This window comes from Astatotilapia calliptera, chromosome 20 (genome assembly GCF_964374335.1).
Source record: "Astatotilapia calliptera chromosome 20, fAstCal68.1, whole genome shotgun sequence".
Classification (NCBI taxonomy): Eukaryota; Metazoa; Chordata; class Actinopteri; order Cichliformes; family Cichlidae; genus Astatotilapia; species Astatotilapia calliptera.
The window spans coordinates 31662064-31684128 of NC_137441.1; the positions used below are offsets into that span (position 1 = coordinate 31662064).

Here is a 22065-nt window from a genome sequence, read left to right on the forward strand (position 1 = left end):
GTGCCCGAGTGTCACTACACAGTCATTTGATCAATTAGGAGCTTATTTGCAAGTGTCTGTGCATGCATATCATTAAAAAATTAGTGGGGAAAACTGTTGAGCACCAGATGAAGAAGGATAAACAGGCTAAGGAGACATGACGAGAAGGGACAAGGCGGAGTACGTGAAGAGACTGGGACAGACTGGCAGAGGAAAATCAGGGTCAACTGTCAAGAAGCGTTGAGGCTGAAAGAAAGCAAAGTCAAGTAGAAACCCTGATCTCTGAGTCCTTCATATTCGACACGCATATGCTCACAGACCAGTGGGCAGACATCTGCTAAGCTGTAGCATAACAGAAGGAAGGAGAGAATACAGAAATGGATACAGTTACATATCATGTTGCTGTTTCCAGGCCTGCTTAGTGACGGCTGATCAAGGAGGGATTACTGACAGCCCAGGGCAGATGATATATTTCTGGAATTAGAAGGCGTTTGATCTGTCTTATCAGATGGGCTCTACTGCCTACTTTCATTGGTCACACATTTACATTAGAAGCAGATGACACAAACAAAGACGGAGGAGGATAGTGGCTCATAAACACAAAAGCCATGTAGCTTTTTGGATTTTTTTTTCTCTTTTCAGTGCTGTGGAGCTGCAAAACACAACGTGATTAGGTTTAAGTCAGAGCTATTTCATTTTATACATCATAATCATTAATCTTCCCTGCGAGCAGCGGAGTGTGTATATTGGGTTGCTAAAGGGCTTTGCAACCACAGAGATGCCAGTGGAGACAATCCTGGAAGCATATAATTACATCTGTCTAACAAAGCTTCACATCACTGAAAAATGACCTTCAGATATTTGTGATTGTATTTTTTGGGGTGGAAATAGAGGCAGCATCACAGTGTGTTAATTATATACTGAGTCACAAGCTGGACAGTTTGCCTAGACAAAATATACAAGAGCACCCTCACAGTAATGGAGCAGTTCAAGAGGAAGCGAGAGCCCAGAGCACCGCAGTGAAAAGCCCACTCGCTCACAGACATATTATATGAAAAACTAGGAGAAAAAATGGTAAAAACACAGTACAGCACTGAAGAGAAGAAGAAAGGGGGCGGCAAAGTAAATCCAATTTGGAACATCATTATCTTCCAGAGGCTGAGCGGGGTTATCGGAGGGAAATGTGAGAGCTTTTGGTGGAGGAGGGCTCATGAAAAGCATCATGAAGAAAAATGTGAAACAGAGAGGAAAGCCAGCGGGTGATGGCAGCTGGAGGTGGTTGTGCTCTGAAGTGTTAGAGGGATGTTTAATTTGCACCATAAAATATGGGAAAAAATTAGTGATGAAGACAGGAGGAAAATAAATGAGTAAAGAAACAGGACATGAAACTTTTCGAATGAAACATTATGAGATAGAGGAAATATCCAAATGTTTGTGGACATCTCTATTTTACGGTGCTGTCTTTTTCCTGTTTTGAATGAGGTCCGTACAGAAATGCCAAAAATAACAACTGTGCTCTAAATGCAACATACATAATGTAGATTCATACATCTACATTGTACTGCATGTGAGTTTGTTTTTAACTTTGGGGCAATTTTTTTAAGACCCAATTGTTCTGATGTTCTGCTTCACTTTGGGTCATTTAAAAGTGCATTCACCATGAAGCTATTAATGCTTCTCCTAATTTATATAGTAGCAACAATAAAAAGAGGTATCTGCAGTATAGGACGTGTAGGATGGAGTGTAGGCAGGATGCTTGGAGGACAACAAAAGGATACGTAGAGGAAAATGCACAAGAGAGCACGCGAGAGAAAAAAGATGTAATGATTAAAAAAAGCATAATTCAGACCAGAGTGAAGCACCCTGTGAAATAAGATTACACATAGGAGATAGCTGTAAGTGAGAAGAAAGCCGGAAGCATCAAAGTAACAATGAAGGGCTGTAAAAATAGCAAAGACAAAAATAAATGAAAGCAATCCAAGAAAAACATGGAAAACAACATAAAAAAGAAATGATAGACTCAGATTCGTAGGCCATCACACAAAGCAAACTGTAAGAGAGACAGGAGGATATTACACTGATTAAAAAAAGAGATGAGTTTCCTTCGATTTTTGCATATTTGTCACACTTACATGCTTCATCAAAATTAATTTTATATTAGAGAAAGATAACCCAGGTAAATACATTATGCAGTTTCTAAATGAGGATTTCATTCATTAAGGGTTGAAAGCTATCCAAACCTGCCTGCCTGTGTGAAAAAGTAAAATCTTGTTATATCATGAATTAACTGGGATTTTTTTTTTTTTTTTTTGTGGGGGGGGGGGGGGGGGGGGGGGCAAGCTGAGTGACCTGGTCAAACAAGAAATCCCCTAGACACCAACATGTCTGAGAAATGAGCTCATGAAACTGAAAAACAGATAAGAAACAAAGCCATGGATCTGCCGGTCTGGAAAAGGTTACAAAGCCATTTTAAAGGCTTTGGGACTCCAGTGAACCACAGCGAGAGCCGTTATCAACAAATGGAGGAAACTTGGAACAATGGTGACCCTTCCCCGGAGTGACCGTCCTACCAAAATGACTCCAAGAGCGTGTCAACAACTCATCCAGGAGCCCACAAAAGAACCCAGAACAATGGAAGAACTGCGGGCCTCGCTTCAGTTAAGATCAGAGTTCATAATTCAACAATAAGAAAAAGACTGGACAAAAATGGCATCAACGAGAGAGCTCCAAGGAAAAAAACAACACAAATTTCCCAACAAACAACTTAATGATCTGCAAGATTTTGGGGAAAATATTGATGCAGCTGCATGCATGCAGTTGCATCAATGCAACTCTGAAATACAGCTTTCAAATTAAGACGCAGCTTTCTAGACCAGCCCCCAACAAAGTCCTGCTCTGCAGACTTCTTCACATACAGTCAAAATGTTCTTGCTCTGTGAATGATGTTTTTTTTTTCTACATCCTGTTAAGTTAAAAGACACTCTTTAGGCTCATTCGCCACCGTTTTCTTAAAATAATCACTTCCTCTATCAGTGTTTTGGGGACTGTAGCCTATGATAGCAGGAAAAGCGAGTACACAATGGACAGGACTCCAGTCTACTGTAATATGGTAATGATAATATTCACTGCTTGTAACATTACATCACTTGTCTTAGATAAATCCAGGAGATTTTAATGGAATTGTTAGTCATGCTATAGATAAGGCGTGATATTTTCTTCCAGCCTGTGTGTTTTTAAATGCCTTAATGAAGCATTACCTACTAGGCTGAACTGTAGAGTAAGGAAGAATTATAATGATTATTTTTCACAGCTGTTTGGCCCCTTAAGACCTTCTGATGTTCTTACAACAGCGGGAACACAAGCAATTAATATTGCTCAAACGGTTTAGTTTGTATCCACTGGATATTCCTGAAGGAAATTGCCGTCCCGGGTTTCCTCCGTGGCGTGAGCGATAAGCAGAGTTCTGTCCTTTCCTTCTAAGATTCCTAATTATTTAAAGTAACACTCAGGTATGCCATTCAGCTGGGTTAGTTACGACGTCGGGAGCAGCTTGGGAGAACAAGGAAACACAGACTGCTTCAGGTTGTCTTCCCAAATCGACTCAAAGGTTTATTTGATACACAGCAGTTTATATAGAGGAAAAAAGGTTCGTGTGTCAGCTTTCCCAGTTCAAACCGGTACAGACTAAATAAGGAAACGTCTTCCTGCCTTCTGAGCAAAGTATCCCTTGTGTAGTTTATCAGTTCAGCTACAATTTATGATCATCCCAGCAAAATACACTCCTAGACATAAAATACAGAGTTCTTTCATTAGTGAATTCTGAAACAAACCACCTAGCCTTTAACGAGCCTTTTCCAGGAGATAAAGAAAAAGGGAGGATGGGAGTAAGGAAGTGGTCTCGTCTCTGTGGTATTTTCGACCTTGGGGTACCAGCCTGTGAGTCTTACACATTAATTCTTGGGTCACAGAGAAAGAGAAAAACAACTAGTAGATGGGCCTTATTGAGTAACTCTTTTCTGTATAATATCACAATAAAACAATATCCTGTAAATGCTACTATGGTATCAAAATATCACAACAATTCCTAAAATGATAAACAAGTTCACACTGTGTTTATAAATGTTACTGACAAGTCACTTGAAATTTTACTTTTTTAATATATTGCTGAGGCATTTACATTTAAGTTTTCCTCTTTATATTTTTAGTGGGAAAATACTGTAAATGTAATATTATAATAAAGTTGCTAAAATGGATTTATTGGACCAGCTACACCAAATGCAAATCTATCAGCCATAAACATATGACGTGCTTCATACTGTTTTCGTGCGGGCAATGATCCTAACTTTGGATTGGATAATAGTTTAAAGCACGTTTACACGCTTTTGCCACGCAGGATGCTTACTCTCTGGGTTTCAGAGCTTTGAAACAGAATAAAAGAAGAGTTGAGAAGAAAAGGTGGAAGGAGAGTAGTCTGAATTGGGTTCTGGAGCTGTACTCCACCTCATACATCGCACTCATTCGCCAGCCGCGAGTGATTCCAAGCCAGCGAGCACCACATCCACCGGAGGAGCTGATAAACTGCTCCACCTGGCTTCTCCTGTGAGACGTGCTCGCGTCGGCACCACTATTTCTGTTCACTCGCTCACCCGAATCAGGTGATGCCCTGCAAGAGCAGCTATTGGCTCTTGTCTCAGACCTTCCCCGAGGTAACTGGAGGAGTGACGAGCACTCTGCACGTGACCTCTACAATGAGCTTCCTCCCACCGGAAGACGTAAGCAACACTGGATGTTATTTATATAGGGACGAATCTGACGGTAGCCTTTGTTACGGTGCGAGGACTCCTCCCGAAATAAAAGCCGTGTATGACATAAAGTGTTGCTTTATTGTAAGAATAAATTATATTCGCTAATTTTGCATCCGAAATGACCTGTCCATTGAAACGATGGGAAAAATGGTGCTGAGGCATGCTGGGAAACAAGGCATGCTGGGAAAGAGACCACCGCAGACGAATCAAATGGCTTCTTCAGAGACAGCATAATGATATTAGACCTGGCCTCATTAAAATACCTTTATAAACAACGTACTGCTATTTATAAAGACACTGTCAGTGCGCTAATATAAATGATAATTCCACTGAAAACGGGAAAAATAACAAGGGATAAAAATGCAAATTATTTCTTCTTAAATTATCATAATACAAATTAGTAAATTAAGTCAGCTCTGAATTTATGCATGTGTGCGTAACACACGGCGTTTGTGTGGAGTTTATTGTCTTAGATGTGGTGTTTTGAATAATTTACAGCAATTATAATGGCATTTTCTGAAAAGCTAAAAGGGATGTTAGTGTCCCTCCAGCCCCCCGGGGACATTACTGCGTTTACTGAATTATTTAAAAGTGATACACTAGACGTGGGTACAGCGTCTAGTGTAAAAAAAAAACACCCCCTCTGGCCCCTTGATATTTACCTATTACTGCGCCTTTAACATTTCCCATGATGCCCCGCGGCTTTGATCCGTTCAAATTGAGCTCCTTACAAACAAGAGGAGACGCTCTTTCTGGGACAGAACAGCTGAGACATATTCACTCTCATTTTGTAAAATAGTTGTTAACACTGATACAGCTGTTCATATTTTTTGAGACACCGCGATGTTGAACATGTGCCGCCTGCCCCTCTATTTATGCGCCGCTTCCTGCTGATGACATCCGGGCATTCAGAAGGCTTGCACTCTGGGCTACATACAGGGAACCTGGTTTCTCCTCTCTTCGCCCAGGGGAAAGTCCCCGGACACCTGGCAGAAAGTGCCCTGGCTGGAAACCAGGATCGATCTGCGCTCCACCACTAGTGAGCTGAGATGTTCTGCTGAACTGAGCTCGGTGATCGCAGGTCGAATTTGTCAGCGTTGATAGTTATGCAAGAGAGCTGCTAGTAACGCCTTAACAGAACGGGGCTCATTCTCCGAATGCTTCTTTTATAGTTCACTTCGTCCAAGCATGTCTGTGAATATATGGGCCCACTTTTACTTCACGTACTTTTGCGGTTTGGAGCAACAGGTGCAGTCAATATAATAATAGGTCCTTATAAACATGAATGAAAAATGGTAAGGCTGCAGTTTCCTTACGGTAAGGTTCCTAATTACTGTTCATTTAGACATTCCCTCCTGTTTAGCATTTCTACCATTTAAAATATAAGAAAAGCTTATAAAACAATATAGTTTTTATAGATTAAAACAGTCTGAAGTGATTTATTTTAACAACAAATATGCCAGGTCTAGGGTGTAAGGATTTCTCTGATTTATTTATTTTGTAGTGTTGGCCATATTTATTTATTTGATCAAACAAATTGTTAAGATGTTCCTGTAAGTTCCTCAGTAAGTTTCCCTGAGCTTTTAAAAAACAGACAAATCCTGTTTAAGCACCGTGAGTTTGACCAGGTTCATCTTCAGAAAGAAGAAAAATATATCTCAGGTTTTGAATTGTGTTTAGGGCTCCACCTTGCGGTGAAATATTGGACATGCAACTCATTAGCGCCGAGCACAGGGCTCATACAATAAATCCAGGCATATATTAGGCAAATCAATCTGAGAGTCGGATTTATTTCCATATAATCAGACATAGTTGTAAAACGTTTTATTGTATGGGGTACTTTCTGCATACAGGTATTGGGGGGGCTTTAGGTTGCAGGATTTGATATTTACAACCTACTTTAGAAAAAGAAAAGCTTGTGAGAAATACTCCCATATTTAAGCAGAAATGCTGGTGAATTAAGCAAGGCCTTCTCTGAAAAAGGCACTGATGCCCTAAAATCTGTATATGTTATTTGGTTCGTTACTCATGCAATGTGAACTAATGCTCCCATTCAAGCACAGATGCAGACTTCTGTGCAGATGCTGATATCAGCCAGGTGCTCCCTCTTTTGATAGTTTGTGATTTTCCCAAAAAAATATTTTTCACACTTTCCTCATCAGCCCCCCTGAATATTTTTTTTTTTAACTAACATAGAGCTGTTTGTCTGAGGCCAGACCTCAGGCCGGAGAACTTGTCACTGAACATTAAAGGTGTTGTTCACAGTAGATCTCTGTTCAGTCTGATGGAGTTTGAGCAGTGTTGCGAAGAAGAATGGAGTCTAAGTGAAACCACTCCACATAAGGTCAAAACAAGGATGGCAGCCAAAGGTGAATATTTAGGCCATAACTGACTATAAAGAGCTTTTTTGTGAATTATTGCCAAAAAAATGATTGCAAGGGAGATGCTTAGCAGCGCTACATGCACCCACGAGAAGCAATTTTATGTTAACAAACATTATTTTAAATATGCCTTACAATGACTTTGAACATAAGCGTATTTTTTGATATAACGATTCAAAATAACACCTTCCCAATTAAATATGGAGTTTAAATATTATGCAAATCATCGCACTTAAATTTTATTTACATGTACTTTAGAATCCCAATTTCTTCTTCTTTCTGATAAAACATGCATACCCTACAAGCACCAATAACTTCAGGCCAAATCCTTTCCCCAATTGATTGTAAAAGTCACTCCTGATGAGTAATTATGATATTGTAATTTTTGTTGAGTATGGTCCAGTTTAAACACCTTGTAACCCATAAAAGAATACAGGAACATAAACGAGCTTCGTCATTGTTATTATACACTGTCTGCACTCAAAATGGCCAATGGATCTCCATTTTCTTTGTGATCTCACCTTTCAGGCAGAATAAAGACAGTTTGTTTTTTTCCATTTGGTCCCCAGTAGGGAGGGAAACCAGCTCTACAGCATTTATTCTAATCGCCTCTGACATGAAAGCACCCAGTGACACACATAGGCATACTGTATACTGCAGGATTAGGCAGTACACAAAAAGATTACAGCGTCACATGGTATTCCTTCCAAATGGTGCCTTCTCACAACCTACTTCCCCCTCTTAGGTATCCCATCATTCCCTGGAATGGGCGTAGGCTCACGCAGCAGCAGCAGCAGCAGCAGCAGCATCACAAAGGTTCAGCTCCTCCCTGCTGTGTGCTTGATATAGGATGGGAGGGAGAGAGGGAGCGAGAGAGACAGAGAGGATCAGGCACAGATGAATTGTAGTCTGAGTGACGGAAGCAGTGTGGGCACATGTGAGTGAGAGAGGACGAATCAGGAAGTAGAGAGACCTGCGCGCGCGCGCGCGCGTGTGTGTGTGTGTGTCCGGGAGAGAGAGACCGACAGAGTGTAAATCAACAGAAAGAGGAAGAGGACATAAAGAAAGGAAGAAAAAGGGCTGCAGGAGGAAGCAGACAAGACAAGGGGTCTCAGACTGAGAGGGAAGATGGCTGAGCCGGAGCTGAAATCGAGAGGCAGCCGAGAGAGCGTCGCTAAGGAGAAGATGGGGGGTAGGTACAGTGCATGCTCACGCACCTCTAACTGCCACATGGTGCAGCGCTGCATTATTCCACCATGCGCTCTGATGCAACATTGATGATGCAAGAGTAGAATTGTAGAGTTGATGCTGAGGAGATGCTTTCATGGTAGCAGGTGACAGGTGTGGACAAATGGCACATATTAGGAACGTGGGTATGAAAACACAACTATCAGATGCAGTGTGTGTTTACACGGATAGAAAGAGTTCAATAAGGACAGCAGGTTCACAAGGAAAATCTCATAGGTGCTGATTTCCAAAAATATCTATTTTTAAAAAATTATATGAATTCTTCCTTTAGTAACACAAGAGTTTGTTTGTTTTTATTAATCATAGTTTTTCAAAGTAACCAGTGCCTAAAACAACTCAGCGAGAAAGCTTGTAAATTCTTTTCATTTGTCTGAAAATGAGCCAGACTCTGTAATTTGACTGTCTCCCCTTCTGCTGTCCTCTCACCACCAGCGACTGGAGCAGAGCCTGAGCAAGATGGTCTCATTGTGGAGCAGCCAGCATCTCCATCTGACCCCGTGGGTTCTCCACCTGCTGCCACAGGTTCCACCAACAGCCTGCCAGGCAAGGGGGAGAAGATTGAACTCAAACGCAGCATCACCCTCTTCAACGGTGTCGGAATGATCATCGGCACCATCATCGGCTCGGGCATTTTCGTCACTCCCACAGGTGTTGTCAAAGAGACCGGCTCTGCTGGGCTCTCTCTGATCGTTTGGTCCGCCTGTGGAGTGATATCCACCATGGGTGCTCTGTGCTACGCAGAGCTGGGTACAACTATTGTCAAGTCAGGAGGAGACTACACTTACATCCTGGAGGTATATGGCGAACTGGCTGCCTTTCTGAAGCTGTGGGTGGAGATGCTCATCATCCGGCCGTCGTCGCAGTATGTGGTGTCACTGGTGTTTGCGACCTACCTTCTGAAACCTCTCTACCCCAACTGCGTCGTGCCCGACAGCGCAGCCAAGCTCATTGCCTGCCTATGTCTTAGTGAGTACATGATGTTGGTGGGCTTTCTTAGGTCAAATACACATTTTAGACACTTCATTGCAGCTGGTCATTCACCAGATTCTTGATTGTAGTGTGTTTTGTGTCTCCCCGCTGCTTGTAGCCTCCCTGACATTTGTAAACTGTATCAGTGTGAAAGCAGCAACCAAGGTCCAGGACTTGTTCACCGCTTCCAAATTGATAGCCTTGATCATCATCATCCTCTTTGGCTTCATTCAGATTTCCACAGGTGAGTGGCAAAATACCACAGAACAAACCAAGTCAGCTGCATGACTGCAGGCTGTTGAGAACAAATCTTATGCCTTCATCACAAGACTTATTAATTTTTAACAGAGAAGTAAAATAAGCTTCAGGTCAAAGCTGGAAAAACAGGTTTTGTGAGTGTAATAAAATCTAAATCCTCAACAATATTTAACCTACTTTAATAGTCAGTAAAAAATGCTCAAAAAGTGTCCTCACTTTGAACCTGTCATTTCAGATCTGCTCGTAAACATGCAGCTTCCCTTCATTGTGTTGGAAACACAGCTCCTTTGTTTTCAATATTTTAGTTGGAGTAATTATGGAACTAACAGCATGCCTGTAAAGTAAATGCCATTGCATTATGTGGCTTTTTGCAAACTATATAGTAGCATCAATTATTATGATTCTCGTCTTTACACGACATCTATGTGAGGTTTAATTCTTTTATCTCCAATGGTAAACAAGTTGTTAACGAGCGCTAATGAGCCTAACGAAGCAGACTGCTTTGCTTTCAGCTTGTTAGCACACTTACTGAGTCGGAACACAGAGCTTGTCTGTCTAGAGCCACGTGATTGAGCCTGAGCAGACATGAACATGGGCATCAGAACGTGCCAGGATGATTTTGATCGTGCAAATGAAACTGCAATGAAATGAAAATGTACAGAAAATAAGGTGACTATACAGACAGTAATTTACTGCCTGAAATATTGGCATTGTAGTAACATTTTTCTATATGATAGCCCTAAGCGTGTGGGTTCACGTGTGCCGTCTAAGACTGTAAAAGCAACGCACGTTAATCCGTCCGAGCTGTGCCATTCACAATACAAGAGCGCGGGAAGACAGCGTGGCCACACTTGCTCCACGCTGCATCTGCTGCTCCCCTCCTTACACAAGGCCACGCCTACCACCTTTGTGCGCCATACTCTGTTACCATGGAAACTAGGCAGTGAAGCTTGCCGGCTGTTGTCACACTTTTTCAGCAGACCAGCAAGAGAACAGAGTTGGAAAATAATAAGGAGGGTCATTACCATCTGAAAGCGACAGGTAGAGGGAGAGAGACACCAAAATGCCAGGCTCTCTCTCTCTGTCTCACACACGCACACACACACACACACACACACACCACACACACACACACACACACACACACACACACACACACACACACACACACACACACACATTGGATTCATTGACTGCAGTGTATTGTGTAAATGAATTGAAGTTTACTTATGAGAACATTTTTCTTCTCATATTTAAATGTCAACTGATCGTGATTCTGTACCCCAGAGGAGATGCTCCTTTGTTTATTGTGCATAAATAGTGAATTGTCCTGACACAATATTGCGTTTTGCTTCTGTTATTACCATGGTACATTGACAAGCATGTCAAAGGGCAGGCATCAACAGGCCGGCCTGGTACAAGAGACAAAATGTGTCGGCAGCACAAAAAGAATCTATTCAATGTCTAAGCACATAACTCCTCCAGGCGCTACACCTGGCAGTGGGAGAACTGCTTCCCTTTCAGATGTTTTCTTCTTCTTTCTGTATGTGACCAGGTGATGTGCCATATCTGACCCCAGAAAAGGCGTTTGAAGGGAGCAAACTGGGAGTTGGGAATATTGTCCTGGCTCTGTACAGCGGTCTCTTTGCTTTTGGAGGCTGGTGAGGGTCATAAAATTGAATTATTTTTAGCTTCTGTTTGTTTTTGCTTGAAAGATTTATGACCTCTTTGCTATTCACCCCCCCAGGAATTACCTGAATTATGTAACGGAGGAGATGATCAACCCAGAGAGGTGACTTAAATGTAATGACGGTTGTTTTGGTGATGATGGCACAGACTGTCTTGCAAATATCTGCCAAGAGCATGGTTGCTCTCATCCAGGACTGAGCTTGTCTATCATCAGTCCACAGAGATAAAGTATCCAAGCGATACTGACATAATCTGAACTATGAACTAAATATGAACTAAAATATTACATTTTACAAAAAAATGTGATAATAATGATTTATAAAATCCAGTAAAATTATGCAGTCGTGTTCCTCACTGCATACCCTGCATGAATTCAGTCCCATCTCATAACACAGTCTGATATTACCAGAACATAGTGTTACACGCTGTTGTTTTTTTCCTCAAATGACCTTCGACCTTTCACCCCATAGGAACTTGCCCCTGTCCATCATCATATCCATGCCTATAGTCACGGTGGTATATGTTCTAACCAACCTGGCCTACTTCACCACCATCTCTCCTCAAGTCATGATTGAGTCAGAGGCTGTTGCTGTGGTGAGTGTACTGCTTTTCTTTAATATGATGTGTTTCATCCTCAACTGGGACATGCATATTGGTTGTTTGTGGTCACAAATTCTCCTCATCTGCTTTTTCTTTCTGTTCTGCAGAGTTTTGGGGAGTACCATCTTGGTGTGATGTCCTGGCTCATTCCTGTCTTTGTGGGACTGTCCTGCTTTGGTGCAGTCAATGGATCACTCTTTACTTCAGCGCGGTGTGTGTTTGCATGTGTACAATGAAACATAAGACAGCATTTTATACATTTAGTATTAATAGTTTAACCTCTTAAGCCCCAACGCACCCTGATAGGGGGGCAAAAGGCAGGAGATCAGGTGGGCATGGGGCTTAAGAAATTAAAGTCTCCGTATTTTTGGAATAAATAATGATTTAAGAAATTTCTCTTCTAGTTTGTTCTATGCTGGAGCTCGAGAGGGTCAACTCCCTGCTGCTCTGGGGTTGGTCCACACAGACCTGTTCACACCAGTGCCATCCCTCATATTCACAGTAAGAAACCTGATACTTTCAGTGACATTTTACCAGCTGGCTACCAATAAGATTAGGTTAGTGTGTTAAATCATGTATGATCATTGCTAAAAACCTCAAAAGTGTCCCCATTTTTGAGGTATTATACGGAAGTGTATATAAATCTGTTTTGATGATACAAAACATTTGTGAAGCATTTGTAGAGTTATTTTTGTTCGAGAAAACTATTTCAGTGAAGAGTTACAGTTAAGTCCATAATTTGTTGGATTTTTGTGCATTTTTTATGATCTTGCCTCTGTGCACCACCACAGTAGCTTTTAAATCAGACAGTCAAGATGTGATTGAAGTGCAGACTTGCAGCTTTGATTCAGTGAATTGGACTTTACAACAGTTTTTATACACAGTGCCTCATTTTCAGAGGCTCAAAAGTAATTGGCTGACAAGCAGTTTGAATGTTACTTCATGACAAACTAAGCAGATCTAGTATCTGTGGTTGATTCCAAGTGGTGCATTTTTATTTTCGAGCTCTTATTTAGCTCTTTATTGTCATTTTAAATATCAAAACAACTTCAAACCATCTGACCAAGTCAAGAATAGTCTCAAAGAGGTAGATGCATTATTGTTAGGGTCTACAATCAAGACGGCTTCAAGAAAGTATATACAGAGGGTTTAGAGAAAGGAGCAAACCACTGGTTACACTCAAGAACAGGGAGGTCAGATTAGATTATTACCAGAAAACATCTAAAAGAGACTGCACAGTTCTGAGAAAAAAATTTGGGGGGGGGCAAATGAAACCAAGATAAGCTTCTACCAGAGTGAAGGGAAGAGAAAAGTATGGAGAAAAAGAGAAACAGCTCATGATGTGAAGAATACCACATCATCTGTCAAACATGGAGGTGGAGGCACTGTTATGGTATTGGCATGTATTGCTGCTAGGAGAACTAAGTCACTGGTGTTTATTAATGATGTGAGTGCTGATAGAAACAGCAGGGTGAATTGTGAAGTGTCCAGGGCTACACTTTCTGTTTAGATTCAGCCAAAGCTGCAAAACTGATCAGACAGCGCTTCATGGTGCAAGTGGATAATGACCCAAAAACTGTAAAACCAAGTCAGGAGTTTCTCAAGGCAAAGAAACGGGATATACTTCAAAGGCCAAGTCAGTCACCTAATGTCGACCCAACAAAGCGTGTTTTTTCATTATTAAATAAAAACCTGAATGCAGCAATGAAGCACTGGTAGATAATCTCAGTGGAGAAAGCACAACGTCTGGTGATGTCCACGTGTTCTAAACTTCAGGTGACTAACACACTGACTAAAATCAACCCTTACATTAAAAGTGATATTAACTTGTTCAGTTCATTTTGAGCCTTTGAAATTGGAACTATGTCTAAAAATGGCTCCAGTTCTTAAAGAGTTAATGCAGTCTTCTCAAATTAAGGTCTGCATCAATCACATGTTGATTGTTTGGTTTAAAATTCGCTGTGGTGGTGAACAGTAGCAAAAAAGCACACAAACTACCCATGGGAATATGTCTGTGAAGGTTCTCAGTCATCCAGATCATCGTAGTCTAAGGAGCTTGGAAAGAAAAGCGTCTGGACTTCTTTGAGTTGCTTGAAGACGTTTCACCTCTCATCCAAGAAGCTTCTTCAGTTCTAAGGGTCAATGGTGGGGCGTCCCAGATATAAACCCAGTGGGAGTTTCCCCCCAAAGAGGGGACAAAGGACCCCCTGATGATCCTCTACCTAATCACATGAGCCAAGGTGTGAAAGTGTGTGAAAACTCAAAGAAGTCCAGACGCTTGTCTTTCCAAGCTCCTTAGACTACCCATGGGAAGTTAACTGAAAATGGCAGCTTTATTATTGGAAAAACCTCCATTAAATAAACTTTCAAAAAACAAACCAAAACCCTGAACATGAGAACTAAGAACTGAAAAACACTGGGAAACTGGAACTTAAATTAGACCAAAAGAAAACAGACCAGGAACTGAGAACTAGAGATCTAAACAGAGCCATGAGAGAAACACACAGCAGTGAGGGTCTACGCTGCGACAAAGGGCAAAGGAAAACACAGGGCTACGGAGTAACACGGGAATGGAGAGCACAGCTGGGACTAATCAAACATGACGAGATAAAGGGGAAGCAAAGCTTTAAACACTGAACACAGGACATAAGACCTATAAAAATAAAACAGGAAACCAGAGACATTCACAAAGATGTAGACTTGACACCAATGTTCCCTATAAACTGCGCGCGTGCGCACTGCTGGCACGGTCTCTGCGCACAGAAAATATGCGTTGCGCACAAAAAAAACTAACCTGAATTGAAATTAAAATTAAAACTTTAACAATTCAGTTTTGCAGTGTTAGTCAGTAAGTGACTGGCTGCTCCCGTATGGGATTAGAACGATGCCACCTTATCCAATAGTCCAGCCAATGATGCGATTCACATTCGTATATACGCAGCTAATCAACATCATTGACAGGCTAACAGCGTTCTTATGTGCCGACACCGGTGTTTTAGCTAGCAAAGCGGCGTGGCTGATGTGAAGTGAAGCCACGTTAATAACGTGTACAACCATTGGAGATGTGAGCAGGACAGACGGAACAATTAACGGGAAACTGTGGACCTTATACCAGTTTTTAAATTGTGTTGATCGGCCATGTAAAACCGGAGTTATGATAAAAATATGCAATGTTTGGTTTTCTTCCTGAATACTGTCGTTGTTTATATTTACTGCCCGAAGAAACGGTAAAAACGGCGTTTTATAAGGAAAACGCTCGAAAGCACTCTCCCTGTGAGAAAAGCCGAAACCAAAAAACCCCACCCTTTCCTATTGGTCGAAAAATGTACCAAGTGATATGGCAACAGATGTTTAGGAAGGGGGTAGTTTTAGGAGTGTTTTGAGATGTGAGAGATTTGCGACGTTTAGCGCAAATCTTGTGTAGTTAGTGTGTAGTGTAGTCAATAGTTTTGTTGTGTGTGTCAGAACAATGAGGTGACTGCTGAATGTTACAGGTGTTACAGCAGTGATACATCTCCAGTTGTCAGGCTTGCAGGTATCAGGCTGTTGTTCTCCTTTATCTCATAGTGGACAGAAATTATTTTTGGAGTGGCACAAATAATTTGTGTGGCATCAAATTTGATGCAGAACAGCTGATTGTTCTGTAAATAGTTTGAGATGTTTGTTTAAAAAACGCCTTGGCTGCATTTTTAGGTAAGCATCTGCAAAAAACTTTGTCGTTTGCATAACTCAGTTACTTTTTTGAAGAAGTAACTATATAATTAATTGCCCAACATTGATCATTCTATACTGTATTTTGCAGACAGAGAGTTACAGGACTCTCCCAGACCACAGACTCATACTCATAATACAAAAAATAAAAAATAAAAAAAATAAAAATAGAAAGTTGTGTTTTCAAAATTGGAGTCCAAGTTATTTTTACTTCCAATAGTGTTAACATACTACACAAGATTTTTTTTAAATTTTCATTGTAGGTGGGCTAAAGCAGTTAATTAAAAGTAGTCTAACATAAATGTAAATGCTGTAATTTGATTATTTTAATAAACCATGTAACTTGGATGGATTTGATGCTGGCGTGACCACAGTGCACACGTCTAATGTTGCTCACAGTGGTCCAAGGGACCGCTCAGGGAGTTTGTGTGTTCGCTCAGACACATGAAAAATTAGAGGGAACATTGCTTGACACTGAAACATAGAGACATAACTGACTGAGGAGACAGAAAGAACATGGAGATGAGTGACTAGACGAGGAACACGGGGAAGGCAAAGTAACAGAAACCTAAATCCTAGGACCTAAGAATATAACACAAGCAGAACACAATAAAGAGAACCAAAACAATGAATAACAATAATCAAAGAATAAAAATTAACCAACAAACACAAAACCCTGGGTCACAGACCCAGTACTGTGACACCTACCTGCCTTAAATAACTGCTCTATTCAAGAAAATCACTAAGGAGGATTCAGAAGCCTTGTGTGTGTTTATAATCTATTATCCATCTACTATCTATAATCTAATGTTTCCAGCAAACTAATGCAATCTTTACTCCTTTTTTCATTGTATTAGTGTTTCCTATCGATGATGTATGCCATCTCCCAGGACATCTTCTCTGTCATCAATCTCTTCAGCTTCTTCACCTGGATGTGTGTTGGGATGGCCATCGCTGGCATGATCTGGCTGCGCTTTACCAAACCCGACCTCAGAAGGCCCATTAAGGTGAACGTCTTAGGGGTTAAAGTAGCTGCTCAGTGCCTGTTGCAGAGAAGATCCATTTTGATGGATATGAGTCTCACTGAAAGGTGACCCTAGCCCTACCTTCCTTGTCTGGCAAAACATCAACATGTCTTCTAGTTTCATAAAGCATCTGCTATTTTTTTTTTTAGTGAAAGCACCATTGTATCGCTACTCTTGTTATTAGGTGGAACTGGAAACATACTGTTTTTCCAAGACAGGAGGGAGGGGTATTTGGAGGAATACATGATCCTTTGTTTCTATTTCATCATGGGAAAATTACCTTGGCTGACCAGTCTTTCATCTTCTCTTTGGCCCACACTGCTTTCAGCTCAGTTATTTTATAAAATCATCTATAAACATATTAAAAGAGAGAGAGAGAGAGAGAGAGCTATTTATATGTAAACCATTCATAAAAAATGTCAGTTTCAACCCAGAAAAAAGAAAAACAAACCGTCAGCTCAAGCAGTTTAACTGATAACTGAATGCAATAACAGTATGGAGCTCTTAACATAACAGTTTAGCCAATAATAATTTCTTCATTGTGATCAAATTGTTGGGGACGCTTAAGGAAAAAGGGTAAGCCAGTATGAGAAAAATACTTAAGTAAGAGTACAAATGTATTTAGTATCAACTATAGCACATATCATTGTTTCAAAATCAGATCTTTAGATGAAGTCAGGCATCATTCAACTTTGCATACACAGTCTTATAGTTTGAATTTGTATTGATTTGATTGATTTTTTTTTGCATTATTGTCTGATCTGTAAAGTAATCGGTACTGAAAATGTCTTAATATAAAAACTTTAGTAATTATTTGTCTCCTCTTGTTGTTTAATGGAAACAAAGTGGCAGAAAACAGATATCAGTGAAGAAGTTACAGGATCTAAAATCTGAACTTGGGAAGTATTGTCATCAAAATCATTATACATTAGTCTAATCGTTAGCTATAGTTGCATTATTCCAAAGTCCAAATATGATATTTTCTTCTTTTTCAGTGTGTGAGACATCTTCACTCAACAATTATAAACTGTATCTTATCTGCTCACGTCTAATGTAAATCGAAACACATCTTCATCTGTTATGTATTTTGTATTTTCTCTCTGCAGATTTCTCTCTTCATCCCCGTTACTTTTGTGTTGAGCTGCGTCTTCATGATCGTCGTGTCCTTTTGGGCAGCTCCCTTCGAGTGTCTGCTAGGCAGCGGCATTATTCTCACAGGCGTCCCAGCGTACCTACTGGGCTACAAGTGGAAAAAACCCCATGTGGTCAAGAAGATGCTGGGTGAGTTGGAGATTTTTTTTTGTTTTTTTTAGAGTGAGGCAAAGGTGGTTTGTTGTGAAATTCCTGTGAGATTATCTGCTCAAGTTCTGCTGTGGGCACCGGTACATTTCCTTTGTTTACATAGTTGGTCCGGAGGACTCAGGCAAAAGACCGATATTTGACCTGTAGTAGCCTAGCAAAGAGAAAACAGACGTGGCTAACGTGACAAGTTGTTTCTCCTCAGAAATCTTCACCATGTTCTGTCAGAAGATCTTCATGTCTGTTCCTGAAGAGAAGGAGCAACATGGGGCGGCTGAATAATGCTGGACAAACCGAGCAAGATGAAAGACTGGGTCAATATTTTTGTCTGGACATTCCTGTAATGTTTACATTCATCCACATGTGATTGGACTTTTTTTGTTTTAACTTTATCTGACCAGGCAGGTAACTGTGAACATATTCAATATTCGCAAGAGTGGCCTGACAAATGGAGGATTTGTTTTATGAATATTTTATGAATACTGCAACTTTTCTGCAAAGAAGACCACCAGGCATTTTACACTCCTTATTATGAATTGATTTTAATATTTCAGCATATCTCCTTAAATGGTCAAACATGCTCTGATGTTCCATGTTAGCTAATGGAAAGCCATCTGTAAGTGTATGACTGCTGCAGGCATATAATTACTTGTGTACTGCAAGTACACAATCAGGAGCTGCAGTGGCCCGTGACATACAGGTATATTTTTCTCCTGAAGTGTACAAATGAATAGCTTAGGCGGGAAAATATATGTCTAATACCACTAACAACCAAACTAGACATAGTATATTATAGTTTAGGGTTTATATTTATAGTTTATATTGTGTTAAAATAAAGGATTTTGCTATAGTTGCTATAATAACGTCACTTAGAGTTTATAACTAAGGTCAGATTTGGAAGAGGAAGAGGTTGTCTAACAAAGCACTTACTTCATTTTCTCATATGGTACTAATGTTTGTGTTAAATAGTAATTCATTCTCACATTTTACTTGATATTGTTTTTTATTTATTGGTAAGATGAATTTGTAGCGCTGTCGTAAAGCACAAGCTAAAGGGAGATGAGAGTGTCTGTGATGTCTGCTTGAGCTGCACTGTGAATCAGGTCTGTTTCTTGTATCATTTCATTCTGATACCTCATCGGCGCCACGTGTGATGATACTCGATGAAAACGATACCAGCATCTCCGCTTGTGCGCCATTGTTGTGAGACAGCGTAGATATGCTCAGATATCGTAGTAGTGTTCGTAGTTAGCCTTAGTGTTTGTACTGAACGTATTTGATTTCTGTGCCAGCCGTGCCAGTGCTGATATTCTATTTCTTTTTGTCACTGTATGACCAAAATGAATGTTGCAACTTTAGAGATGCTGGCTTTGCTTGTAATTTTTGTAGGAAATGTACCTGGAGAGAGGTTTGAGGTTTTCCCAGCGTATTTCCTGGTCCAGTGAAGGCTTGGGAAGGGAGGAGCTTCTGAGGAATGTTAAGGGGGATTGGAATCATGTGGAGTGGGAAAAAGGTTTCTTACTTTTGCACACAAAGGAGAGACAGTCTCCTTACAAATCTACCACAGATGTACGTATTGTCAGCCTACTCACTGTGCTGGCAGTCCAGGTTTCACAGGCCCCTTTCCAGTGAAGGGAAAGGTCTGAAAAAACATACTAATTCATACTGGTTGCTATTCCTTTAACATTAATGCAGCAGAAGCTTTCAGACAAGAACAAAAGAAAGTCTGTGAGAAAAATGACCTTTGACATTCTCACTGGTAACATCAGACTTTCCGTGGTGAGACACAAACAGCTCTTCTTTTTCTTTTTGTAAAGGAACCCTCTTTAATCTTATTTGTATAAGTTAATGGAAATGTGAAGTTTAAATACAAACATGTAAGTACATTTGCAATTAGCATGCAACAATATTTCTCCCACTTAAAGTATTTAATACGGATTCTTTATTAATGCAGATTGCATACAGATTTAAAAAGAGAATAGCTGAATGCAAATGCTTGCAAAGTTGGCACTGTGATCATCTTTAAAGGTGAGCTCTCTGAAAGCACACCAATGAACAACACAGTCCTCGAAGACACGCCCCTTACTTAATGAATCTACTTAAATTAAAGCCCTGAACACACACGTGTGTCTAAAAACACACTGATTCCAGTTATGATGATAAGCGGTCTGATATATTTTATTTTATGCACAACGTGCTGCATCGGTGTGTGTGTGCGTTTGTGTGTGTAAAGTATTACTATATGTGAAAATCAATAACGCAAATGTAATTGAGAATAAAGGAAGCTCATATTTTTGATTCTATAATCGAGAGTACCTATTGTAACTGTTGTCTGTGAGTGACCATAGTAGGTACTGTACGTGTAAAAAAATAAAACTATTTTGTTCAAAGTTTGATTGTTTGCGCTTTTGTAAAGCAGACGGCCAACAAAAGGAGTCAGAGGATTAAAATCTGATTGCTTTCTCCTGTAGAAATGCAGCAGCTGGTCGACAAAAGGCCGGCCGAAGCCCCTCTTCAGGCACCGGCTTCAGATAAAACAAAGATTCTCTGAACCTGACATCCTAACGTCCAAATGAGGATGTTTCTCAAAATAGCGTTATCATCTCAGCCATCAAATGTTTGGTAGTGCTCTGTGTCACATGCACATTGCTTCTTGTTTGTCCTGTCTTGTTTGTTGGCTCTCAGACAATGACGCTGCCGACCCGCTGTGCTGTCAGGGGACTTCATATCCGTCTGAAGAGGAAATGAGACGGCCCGATGGCTGCTGATGGAGCTCTTATCAGAGCTGCTGGACACAATATTAGTGATGGGGGATTGGACAGGCAAGGAGCCGATGAATGCGCAAGTCACGTCTACAAATACAGAGTATTTTGATATATTAAGTGAAGATGGAAGTGGGGAAAGGGTTCAAAGCATTTTCAGAAGATGTGGTGAAGTCGAGGTGTTAGTGTATTCTTTATCTTGAAGACAGTGTGGGTAAAATCAGTTTTAAAAAAAAAAAATGTATATAATATTATACAATTAGTTTAGACTACAGAAAGCCGACTATTGCAAATGTTTTTGTTATAACATATGATCATCGTTTTACAGCTTCTAAAAACAAAAAAACTTTCATCTGCTTTTGGCATCAACATTAGGGCTGTGTAGCAAATACTAGATTTCACCAGCAGGTGGCGATAGAGGCCCATCAATAGAAAGATGATGGCGAATCACTGAAAGGAAACTGCCGAACTACGGTAATCACCCACGCAATAAAACAACAAAACATATTAAATTTAGAACGTCTGCCTTTGAAACTGTGCAAACCTTATTATTAATATTACTAATCTCTACGTTTCCGTTCACAAATTATTAAATTAGTCTAACAAATGCTAGTTTACCTGTGTTTTAGCAGAGTATTTTTCCTAAGACGAACATGCTGCAGATGAAGATGAGCCATGGGTGAGGGTTGCTCAAGGGCACAACTGAAGAGGGAATGATAGTGAAGCCTTTGATATCCTTTATCACTGTTAAAACATATCAGCGTCCCACTTTTAGGAATCTGATTTACTATAATTAAAGTATCTTTCTATTTTGAGGGTTTAGGGCAAGGATGTCAAACTCATTTTATATTTTGGTACAACCCATTTTGATCATAAGTGGGACAGACCAGTGAAACTCTCCTGGCTGTTAGCGTAAAGAAGCTTAACTACACATTGAATCCCAGAGACATTTTAATATAAGAACACGAAACTCAGTTTGAGCAGTACATCTCAGTTTGTCTGCATGTGAAATAACTGTTGCTCTGGACCTAAACTGCAAGAAATAAATGTTCTGTTAGCTTATTGCACAAACTGTCATAGAGTTATAAAACAGAACATTTGTAATAATTGACAGAATGACGTTTTTTAAACATGATTTTTGACAGTAAACCTACCGTAAAAACCAAACATTTCTATAGCATCTGGCGAAAAAAAACAGGCACTCTGTTATTTCATTGTATATCTATTACTTGTTTACTCTGACTTGTCACGGGGGAGCGCTTTATCAGTAGAAAAAGCCATAAAACTTATGAAACTATAAGCTTGTAAACATTTTTTATATTTTTGTTCTTTACATTTT

At 40.3% G+C, this 22065-nt stretch overlaps 1 protein-coding gene across 1 annotated transcript; it reads left to right on the forward strand.

Annotated features, from left to right (window-relative positions):
* Positions 1–8000: 8000 nt before the first annotated feature.
* On the forward strand, positions 8001–19322 carry LOC113013429 (large neutral amino acids transporter small subunit 1-like). The gene is made up of 11 exons (XM_026154314.2): positions 8001–8357; positions 8846–9379; positions 9501–9626; positions 11196–11301; positions 11388–11432; positions 11800–11923; positions 12037–12140; positions 12334–12430; positions 16498–16647; positions 17772–17946; positions 18170–19322. Exons 1-11 carry the CDS (start codon positions 8294–8296, stop codon positions 18244–18246), a joined length of 1602 nt encoding a protein of 533 aa, XP_026010099.1. The 5' UTR covers positions 8001–8293; the 3' UTR covers positions 18247–19322.
* Positions 19323–22065: the final 2743 nt, after the last annotated feature.